The 11,889-nt window shown below is 34.0% G+C and overlaps 1 protein-coding gene across 1 annotated transcript; it reads left to right on the top strand.

Annotated features, from left to right (window-relative positions):
• The first annotated feature begins 2,949 nt into the window (after positions 1–2,949).
• On the top strand, positions 2,950–5,374 carry LOC108224980 (aspartic proteinase nepenthesin-1). Its single transcript, XM_017399758.2, has one exon. The coding sequence runs from the start codon at positions 3,096–3,098 to the stop codon at positions 4,692–4,694; it is 1,599 nt and encodes a 532-aa protein (XP_017255247.1). The 5' UTR covers positions 2,950–3,095; the 3' UTR covers positions 4,695–5,374.
• The last annotated feature ends 6,515 nt before the right edge of the window (positions 5,375–11,889 follow it).

Here is an 11,889-nt window from a genome sequence, read left to right as displayed (position 1 = left end):
TTTATATTAATTTAAATTTAACTCAGATATATTATAAAATACATAAGTAATTGTGCGATAAGTGTGATATTGGTTATTATTATCTAATTATTTCAATATTAACATGAGTAGCCTGATTTATAAAGAGTTGCGACGTATGAGAAGTAAACTTCAATTACGATCCTCTCCGAAAGTTTCCGAAAAAGAAGTTTAAATTTAGATTATATTTAAGGTTTAATCATTTTAATATCTGATGTTAGTATTTAGTGAATAGAAATAAGGAGTAGGACTGAAAGCTTTAATCAATATTATCTTATATATATTTGATGCTTAGTTTTAGAGCTGTTAACGAACCGAGCTGTTCGCGAGTAAGCTCGGGCTCGACTTGATAAAAGCTTGGCTCGGCTTGGTTCGTTAAGAATTCGAGCTCGAGTTCGAACACATAAATGTGTTCGTTAAGAAAACAAGCTCGGCTCGTTAAAGCTTGAAAAATGCAATTTTTTCAGGATAATTTTATAATATATACATGTAATGGAACTCAGAAATCAACATATAATATTTCGAATTGATCAAGAAAATATTAAATATAATATGATAACATCAAAACACATTAAGTACCAAGTGTTGATGTACTAATTTATAATCAAGCATCAATTTGACTAGTGTTTAGTCCTAAATTTACATTTCGATTTTTTTTAAAATATTTTTTATTGATCAAACCGTATGGATGTCAACATTTATATATTTTAAGTAAGTAATCAAAGTTTTGGAAAATAATAATTTTATTTGATTTCCTGTTTCAATAGTCAAGTGGAGGTTTTACTAGTACCGCTAACTAGTGTTTAATCTTAATTTAGTGTTTTGATTTTTAAAAAAATATTTTTTACCGATCCAACCGTATGGATGTTAACATATATACATTTTAGTGAAATGACCAAAATTTCTAAAAAATAATAAAATTTATTTGGCTTGCTATTTTAAGAGTGAAGTAGCGATTTGACCTTATTTTTTTTTGGCTCGGCTCGATTTTGTTCGTGAACAAGCTCGAGCTCGGCTCGTTAGTTAACGAGCTCGAGCTCGAACACAATATTTGTTCGATAAGAAAGCTCGGCTCGGCTCGGCTTGAAACGAAAAAATTTAAAGTTCGGCTCGGCTCGGTCAAAACTCGGCTCGGCTCTGTTCGTTAACACCCCTAGCTAGTTTGATGTACTTTTTTAGGAAATTAATTATTTTTATTAAAAATTATGCATAAGACATAAATTACTTATATATCACTTTTATTTTAATTATTATATTTTTAATAACTTATAAGTCATAGATAAATCAAAATTATCTAAAAGATATACTCCCTTTGTCCCCTTCATTTGTTTACATCGGGAGACAAGGACTCGGCACGCATGTTAATGCTCTCATAAAAACGTAGTTGGATAAATTATTTTGAACCTTTTTTTCTCCTTAATAAAAGTTTGATGTTTATATTCTTATAAAAAGACTTTTTTTTAATATAAATTATATAAGTATGTTTTATATATGTGTCGAGCAGTGTAAAAAAAATTGTAAAAAAATGAGAGGGACACAGGAAGTATTAAATTTAAGTCACACTAAATGATATGTCACGTCAAGTCATAAACTCATCCTAAATCTTTTCCCTTGTTTGGGTAATGAGCTGGTTTGGTTGAGTTAATGGCTCATGACCTAAAGACTAACGTCACTCATACTATAAATTGAGAGTTTAAAATATCTGATTTATTAATGACTTATAAGTTATTAAAAAATATAATAACAAATATGAAATGATTTATTGATAACTTAAATTTTAAAATCTTAAAGACAAATTTTATCAAAAAAAGTTTTAAAAAAATTAATTCACCGAAAAACTTTACACGACTATCATCAATATTGATTAAAATTTAATGGAGGACACTATGAGCAGATATGAGATCCCAGAAAGAATAATATTATCTTTTATTTATACTTCTCAAGTCTTAATAGAAAATTTTGCATTTCCCCTTCTACCTCTCTTCTTCCATTTATACTTCTCATAATTATATATTATCCCCTATCTATCTTAATAATATCGCTTGTCAAAATAAAATGTCTGATAATATGTCCTCTTACTCGACTATATAATTTCATACTATTTTCTATATCGATTATTAATTCACATAATTTTCAAAATTCTTTAAAGTAATAATTATGAAATTCTAATAAAATGGATATAAAATTGGTTATATATGGTAGTTAATGTAATTCTTGTGATGACAACAATAATAAAATATTATATATAATATTTATAATATGTTTTTTTTATATGTGATTAATAACACACAATAAACGTTAATTTTATGAGGTTGATGTATTTTTATTAATTTTTTAATTATAAATATGAATAGATCTATTATATTAACACCAATTTTATCAATAAAAGTTCACTGATTTTTATTATATACACTTGAACACATATTACGAAGATCGTATATAATATATATAGAATTTGTAAGAAGGACTATTACAAAGGGAATATTAAGTGGCACGGACCAATTGGAATAGCATGAGGGAAAAGAACGAGCATTGACAAGTACTAGAAGCAAACCGCGTACAATGCAGGATATAGTAAGAAAACGGTCATCGCATCCCTCTATGGTTTTCGCTAGTGGGAATTAGAAATAGACCCCTCTATTTTATTCAATTATTCAAAGGGTTTGTCTAGTGTGTGCCCATGGGCACATGCTAAGCACTAAAATACATAAATTTGGAGAGTTTTGATTGGTGTGGTTGTTGTAAATGCAGGGGGTCCACCATTATTAGAAAGAGTAATCCAATCAAAATCCTCCAATTTTATGGATTTTAGTGCTTAGTGTGTGCCTATGGGCATACACTAGAAAAACCGTTATTCAAATATGTAAAGCTGAACACCACCCCAAAATTCACCAATAAGAATTGACCAAAATATACACACACATACCCTCTCTCCTCCTCCATTGCCGAACTCACCCACCTCTCCCTTTCCCTCTTCCACGACTCAGCTGACTCACTTTCAATTCAACTATATACCATTCATCTATATATACCTTCTACATACACACATTTTCTCAACTAATTTCTCACTTTTCACCATGCTTTTCAATTTCCTTTTCGTTTTCACAACAATCTTCTCATTTGCCCAACTTGGTCTCGTTGATAGCCATGTTAATGCCAGCGGCTCTATTTTCACCGGAATCGAAATGCCTCAGCATTCGAGTTTCGGTGCTCAGGTTTCTTCAACTTCTGCTTGTGATCCTTCAGTTTCGGATCAACAAACAAGCACAAAACCAGCTGTGAAGCTCCACCTCAAACGTCGTGGCTCAGCTGATTCCAAACCCAAAGGGAAAGAATCTGTTGAGGAGTCAACGTATAGAGACTTGATCAGAATTCAAACACTTGATAAAAGGGTCACACAGAACAAGAACCAGAACCAGAACCAGAACCAGAACATTCTTTCTAGGCTTGTCAAGGAGGGTGTTTCGAAGCATTATCACGAAATCAAGAACGCGATTTCTCCGGCTCCTGAATCCTTTTCGGATCAGCTTATGGCGAAAGTGGAGTCCGGGGTGAGTCTCGGCTCAGGAGAGTATTTCATGGATGTGTTTATCGGTACACCGCCCAAACATTATTCCTTGATCCTTGACACCGGAAGTGATCTGAATTGGATTCAGTCTCTACCTTGTTATGATTGTTTTCAGCAGAATGGGCCTTATTATGATCCCAAAGAGTCGCAATCGTTTCAAAATATTAGCTGTCATGATCCGCGGTGTCAGCTCGTTTCTCCTCCTGATCCTCCACAGGCTTGTACAGAGGAAAACCAGACATGTCCTTATTTTTATTGGTACGGGGATAGCTCAAACACGACGGGGGACTTTGCGCTTGAAACCTTCACGATTAACCTCACGGCGCATACGGGAAAATCAGAGTTTCGTCAGCTGGAGAATATGATGTTTGGAAGTGGTCATTGGAATAGAGGCCTATTCCACGGAGCTGCAGGCTTGTTAGGACTCGGAAGAGGCCCTCTTTCCTTTTCTTCGCAGCTTCAGTCATCGTATGGTCACTCATTTTCGTATTGTTTAGTTGATAGAAACAGTGATCAAAATGTTAGCAGCAAGTTGATTTTCGGGGAAGATAAGGGTCTGCTTGGTCACAAAGAATTGAATTTCACTTCATTCGTCTCTGGCAAGGACAACCCTGTCGAAACATTTTACTATATTCAGATAAAATCCATCATTGTCGGAGGAGAAGTGCTTGATATCCCACAAGAGACCTGGAAATTGTCATCACAAGGGCTTGGGGGGACGATAATTGATTCAGGCACGACATTGAGTTACTTTGCTAATCCCGCGTACAAGATTATTGAAGAAGCATTCGTCAGGAAGGTGAAAAAATATCCAATTGTCGCGGACTATTTTCCTATACTTCACCCCTGTTACAATGTATCAGGAGTCAAGGACACCGAGCTGCCAACATTTGGTATCGAATTCGTGGATGGAGCGATATGGAATTTTCCGACGGAGAATTACTTCATCAGGCTTGATCCTGAGGAAATTGTGTGTTTGGCAATGATGGAGAATTCTCGGTCGGCTATGTCAATACTGGGAAACTACCAGCAGCAGAATTTTCATATATCGTATGACACGAAGAGGTCCAGGCTGGGGTTTGCACCAGCTAACTGTGCTGAACTTTGACTCGTTATTCTTTAGGGGTTGCTTGTGGGGGGAGAATTGTAAACATTTTTTGATTTTAGGGGAGGGGATATTCAATTTTGCCATTTCAAAGGGAGGCAAAATCATACATTACACTGATTTATATTTATTTTATTGTGTATTTATCTTAGGTGGTTACACAAATTTAATCAAATTTCGCAACTGCGATTACATACTAAAAAAGTCAGAGTCCATTCCCATTATTTGTCATTGACTCATTGTCCATAAGGTTTTGTTTTTTACCGACAGGTTGTCGGGAAGGGATTATCTAACACTGTATGGGCGCCGTTAAATCTATATTTTAAGAGTTCAGATTTAATCTTCTTTTAATGTATCCGCGGATATTATCTGCGGAAGGGCGAACTCTCGATCCGCGAAAAAAAACCCCTATTCCGCGGATATTGATTGCGGATACTTAAAAAAAAGAAGATTGAATCTGAACTCTTAATTAAAATATAGATCTAACAACCCCGTACAATGTGTTAGATAACCCATCCCCTGACCGGTTGATAAGGAACAGGATCTTTGTCCGTATATTTGCTGAGAATTTTACTCCCTCCGTCCCAATGAATTGTATACAGTTTCTTTTTTGGGATGTCCCATCAATTGTATACATTCTAAAAGTAGTAAACTTTTATAATACTCCCTCCGTTTCTTTTTTCTTTTCCTGTTTGTGATGTCGGTACTGTTCATAACATGAGACAAATTATTAATTTACATCTAATCTATAAAACTAAATATAGTCATGAGTGATCTTGTTAGATTCGTATTCACGAGTACTTTAATACAGTGAATTTTTTATATTTAATGCTACTACGAAATGAAAGATATTAACGATTAAAAGTATGTGTTGGCAAACGTGAAAAGTACAAACAGGAAAAGTATTTAGAGACGGAGGGAGTATAAAACATCATTACACCAAAAACTTTCTTCCACTATCTTCATTCTATAATAATATAAACACTATTACACCCACTACTTTTCTCCACTATCTCAAATTTATTATTAAATATAAACTAGCCTTTAACCCGTGCAAAGCACGGGCGGGTATATAATTCGTAATTTATTAATTATAATTTAAATCTTAATACCATTTTATTTGTATTTTAGTATTAATGAATTGAATTTTAGTTAAATTATATTAACCAACTGATTATATCTTCTAACGGAAATTTAGCTTTCACAATTTATTATCTATCTATAAATATTTTTCTGATATTAATATGTGACAGTTTATTGATATTAATATTCATAAGAAGTGTTTTTAGTATATGAAACTGTTTAATAGATATCTACATGTTGTAGACTTTTAGTTTTAGAGGAGAGTACCAAACCAAAATTTTGTACGACTACAAATTATACCCATGTTGGCTTTTTATAGTATAGTATAGATGGGTCCCACCACTATACCCACTTTTCATCCAATTTTACTCATTTCTTACCCAATTTCTTGGTCTCCGTGTCCCAGCGGACGGAGGGAGTAGTAGTAAAAGCAGAATTATAAAAACAGGTAATGCTAATTAAACGATACCATGATGAACAAAGTTTGGTCAAGTTGCAGACCAGGTTGAAATTTACACATTCAACTTAGTACTCTCAACGAAACTTATGAGGGCTTTCCCGTGGAACACTCGTCAATGAACTGCTTCGTCTTACTCCCGCTACCTGCCCCAGAAACCAGAACGGTGGTCTCGGGCTTTTCTGCAACCAATTGTTGACCGAGTAATGTTTGGACCACCCTACTTAACTGAGGAATATAATTATGCAAATCGTTGCATATGAGTCATAATAATTCCGGAATAAAGAAGCGGAGGCTCATAATTGTTGGTCAAACGACGAAAGATTGGCTATTTAAGCCGAAAGTGTCAATATAAAGAAACTGGAATTGACAAGTGAGTATGTATTTTAGATGATAGTATTTATCATGTTAGTTATATTTTGTACTTAATCAAGATTTATTAGTTAGATTTTAATACTTTATTGCAGGGAGTAAAAATTTCTGAATTGGAATGGAGGATTCAGATTTAGTGACTACCGTACAACCAACATCGATCATAATTTAAGTTCTAAAAACCGGATTTGGGTGACTCATTGGCCTACATGGAAATAATTCTTTTTAATCATTTTAGACGGGTCTGAGTACAAAAAAAGTCAGCTCAACAGTCCAGGAACAGAGAAGAAAATTAATTATGAAATCTGATTTTGAAAACGAATTTAGTTTAGAAATTCTCTTATATATTTCTATTAAAACTAAATCACTTACGGTCAATTAGAAAAATATCTACGTATTATTGAGGAGAGACAGAGAAGAAAAGAAGAAATTTACGATTTGTATAGTGGGTGTTTGGCCTCCCTTATAAGCTAGACTTCTCGACTTATAAGTTAGAAGCACTTATTTCGTACCGTTTGTGTAAGAAGTCAAGAAGCACTTAAAAAAAGTTAGGAATGCTAACTTTTGTTTCAGGGCTTCCACTTATTTCCCAAACACTTTAATCACTTATAAGTCCTATCTTGCTTCTAACTTCTACTCCACTTATTTATTTTAAGCAATAAGCACTTATTTTAAGCTCATCCAAACGGCCCCATAGTATTTCAGAGTAGTCGCTCAGATTCAAGAGAAAATCATTAGACAGAGTAATCAGCCTTATTTCGAATATTAGTTAGGGTTTTACAGTATAACTGCACATGAAAAAATTTTCTTGTTTATATATTATGTTTTGAAATTATTTATGAACACACACAACGATATAAGAAAGACATGTATTTAGATTTAGATCCTAAAAATCTATGTAAGGTATAGGGTTCTACAGTATAACCTTAGTGGTTCTATCATCTATGGTTCTATTTTAAGTATTGGTTCTTTTTTGAGTGCAATCCTAATATTCTAATCTTTTCATGATTTTTATTTGTTATAGTATGATTATGATTGGTTAAAGCTCTATTGTTAGAGAGAGCTATTTAGAATCCCTTAACATTATGAAAGTTATGCAATTTTGATTCTTGGAAGTATATATGGATTGTGCTTATATATACGTCAATACTTGTGAAAATATTTGAAGTAGAGTATGCGATCATTCATGTATATTATGTGATTGATATCTATTAATTTTTTTGATAGAAGTAAGAAATAAATCTTTATTGTGATTAGATTATTAAAGGACCATAAAAAATGAAGCCCAGTAAATAACAACTTGAAATATGATTTGTTAATTAATTTCATAATTAATTAATACTCCCTCCATCCCAAATTAGATGAGCTAGTTGACTTTGTGCACGTAACTTAAGGTGCATTGATCATATAGTTTCGAAATTTATTTTTTAAAATTTTCTTTTGTAAATGAATATTTCATATTTAAATTTTTATTTGGGCAAATAAAGTTTCAATAATAAGTAATGTAGCTATGCGGTTAATGGACTTTAAATTGCGTGTCCGAAGTCAACGAGCTCATCTAATTTGAGATGGAGGGAGTATAAGTTAAATAATACTCCCTCTGTCCCATTTAATTCTATACGTTTCTTTTTAACTGCTCGACACGCATTTCAATACTCTTATAAAATATAGTTCCACAACTTTTTTTTGAGATTTTCTTTTTTTGTATAAAAATATAACATCCAAACTTTAATTCAGAAAAGAAAAATTTTAAAAATAGATTGCACAACTACATTTTGCAGGAGCATTAAAGTCCGTGCCGCGTCCCCGTCCCCCAATGTATACTATTCAGGGGACGGAGGGAGTACTAGTTCCTTGACAGTACGTCCATGTTTGACGTGCATAGACCGTCAAATCTGAGGACACGAGCCCCAAGCCTAGTCGGAAGCTCCTAAAAACAGTTTGGACTGCTACAAACAACTGCAAATCAGTGTTTAGACGATTCTCCAAAAACATGGCTGCTAATTACTCTCCCGTCCAATGAATTGTATACAGTTTCCTTTTTGGACGTCCCACTAATTGTATACATTCCAAAAGTAGTAAACTTTAATAATATAAAACATCATTACACCAACTACTTTCCTCTACTATCTCCATTCCATAATAATATAAATACTATTACACCCACTATCTTCCTCCACTATCTCAAATTTATTATTAAATATAAATGGATCCCACCACTATACCCACTTTTCATCCAACTTTACTCATTTTTTACACAATTTCTTGGTCTCCGTGTCCCAACCATTTGTATACAAATGGCTGGGACGGAGGGAGTATATTGGACGATTCTCCAACAGGGGACATGCACATAGACCATTTGTCCGGATCCGATTTCTTAAGTAACGATGAGGGCGCTTATACACTTGAGAGAAACATATTCCTGGGGATAATAGGGTGGTTGTGCTTAGATTTTGCATTACTCTGATTCGACCAAATTCCGATGAACTCAGTCCAATTATTAAAAAAATTACCACCCACATATCAGGGAGGCAGAGGCTTAACTGCGAATATGTTTGGGCACTTTAGAATCGACGCAGTATTCATGAATTAGGCAATTTATATACTGAAATGTTATATTAAATTACTCTAGCAAAACAAGATGTATTTTCATGCAGTGCCTTGTCCCCGATTTTCATATACATGAGTTAAATGAGTCTTCCACTGCTGAGTGGCGGAACCAGAATTAACATTTAGGGGGCTCAAATTTGGAAACAAGTGAGATTATGTGGTTGTTTGGCCAACCACTAGAAGCATTTCTTTTCCAAAAAAGTCAGCTTCTGCTTTTCTTGACCTGTCTGTGTAAAAAAGCAGAAGCACTTTTTAGAAGTTAAAAATGCTAGCATTTCTCTCACAGTTTCTACTTTTTCCCGAACACTTTAATAACTTGCCTAACTTCTAGTCCACTTCTTTACTTTAATCAAGAATCACTTCTTTTAAGTTCACCCAAACGACCCCTGTCAAAGACTGATTGAAATTTCAATACCGAACCTCAATACCACATTCATCAAAGACAGACGACCATGCTCTAGGTTGCACGTATTAATTGGTTAAAAGGTCCAAAAGAGAACATTATTCTGAGTGCATTAACATAAATACAGCAATAAGAAGCTGCGGCGGCGAAAAAAAAATTGACTTATGAAATAGCGGCTTTTCTACACCACATAATGGATGTAGACCTCTGAAAAAGCTCAAGCAACAAGATCCAAGTGACATGGCTTTTCACTGTGAGAAGCTGAGTTTGGGTAGAGCAAGGAGAGAGAGGTGCCTTATAAATAGGGGTGAGCATTCGGTAAAAACCGAACCAAACCGAATTTTAATTCGGTTAACCGAAACCGAATTATCAAGAAAATGGCTACCGAAAACCAAACCGAAAAAAGTTCGGTTTTATAACCGAACCGAAAAATTATTTCGGTTTTTCCCGAAAACCGAAATGTTAAAACCGAAAATATAAGCATAGACTTTGGATGCAGCTCTGTAACACATACCATACACTTTCTCTGGACTAATGGTTATTTCCATCGAGTGCAGCACATGAGCAAGGAGTAGCAGTAGCCAACAGATGTTTTAGACTCCAAGATTCAATATCAGATCCAAGATTCCAAGTAATCTAACTGACATACACACAAAGATCCACAAACCCAAATATCAACATACTAACCTAATTAACATACAGACCCAGTTACCCAGATATATATACACAAACCCAAATATATATACACAAACAAAAAGATGATTCATGGACTAAAGATGATTTAGAGTCTGTTATTTTACCTTGATTAGTTGATTAACAATTAAAATCTTACAAGACGCGGAGATTGAAGTGAAGAAGCTTCAGTTCATGTAACGAGCTTCAAATCAATTTTGGTTTTAAAGTTTAAACTGAATGATTCTATGTATAGATAATTAGATGGTATTAATTAAAATATTAATAATTTATTAAGTATTAACAATTCGGTTAACCGAACAGTTATCGGTTAACCGTAGTTTAAAAACCGAAAAACCGAAATACCGAAATTTTGAAATTTTCCTACCGAAAACCGAACCGAATAACCGGAAAAAGTTCGGTTCGGTTAACCGAATTAAATAATTCGGTTCGGTTTTCGGTTAACCGAACCGAATGCTCACCCCTACTTATAAATAAGGCTTGAGATGCCTTATAAATAAGACTTCAAGAGTTATCCTAATGATATAAGGCATTACTAGGACATTGTTGAATAAACATTTTTCATCCAATGCCCTAAATTATGAATTAGGACATGTTATAAAGCATCCTTTGAACTCGCTTTAAGTGTCTAAAATTATATTGACATGAAAAATTCAGCGGGGGCTGGGAAAAAAATTTACACTGTTTTTTCGAGGTTAGGGGGCTCTAGCATCCCCTAGCCCCCCTCTGGTTCCGCCGGCATTGCATTTCTATATTTCACTCTAATCAGCTGGTTATTCACCTAGTTACTGAGATTCTGACAAAAAATAGACTCCCTAATTTTATGATACGTTATTATATATCAATGTTGTGATTCCGATTCACATTAGAATAGGCAACACTTTGGTGTATAGGATGTTTGAAGAATTTTGATCACCTTGTACACAGATTCTGTGATTCATGAATACACAGTTCTGTACAAATATGTTCATAATGTTACAAAATGCAGGAGTCTTCAGAGCCACATTCGTGATCTGCTCATGTCAAAATCAATATGCGTAAGCACCTCCCACACAAAAGAAAAGGAGAGACAGAAAGATGATACTGTACTTATAACAAAAGATGTATGTGATGATAAAATATAAAAGGCTCAGTATCATATCATCATGACGTGTAAGAAATACTACTAATAAGCAGCATTTGTATATATAAATACGTCTCTAGCTGTAGCGCAATCCCTGGTAGATTTCTCATAATTCAAATTGATGAAAAGGTACATGGAGGTGGGGAATAACTAGTCATAGTCCACCGATCTTTGTTTAATTTCACAAGTCTTTTCATCTTCTTTTTTGAGGTTTGTTAGAACTCATGATGACTACACTCTTGTTGGTTAGGATATCATCTTATTATCTGTAATAGTAATCGCAATTTCTTTTTTTTATCTTCCATTAAGTTGATGCTTAAGAGTTGTAAGTAACCCTGTTCGTAATCAGACCAGACCAAACAACTCTGTAATTTCTACAAGAAAAAATACAGTATGAGCGACGCACTTGGATCTTAGCCTGAATACAGAAGTTAATTAATTACTTCAATTCTGAAGT

Source organism: Daucus carota, chromosome 6, assembly GCF_001625215.2.
Source record: "Daucus carota subsp. sativus chromosome 6, DH1 v3.0, whole genome shotgun sequence".
NCBI lineage: Eukaryota > Viridiplantae > Streptophyta > Magnoliopsida > Apiales > Apiaceae > Daucus > Daucus carota.
Note: the sequence above shows the minus strand (reverse complement) of the source record. Positions and strands in the feature narration are given on the sequence as shown.

Excerpts from the sequence above, each read along its gene's own strand:
- LOC108224980 (XM_017399758.2), top strand. The coding sequence starts at position 3,096 with ATGCTTTTCAATTTCCTTTTCGTTTTCACAACAATCTTCTCATTTGCC.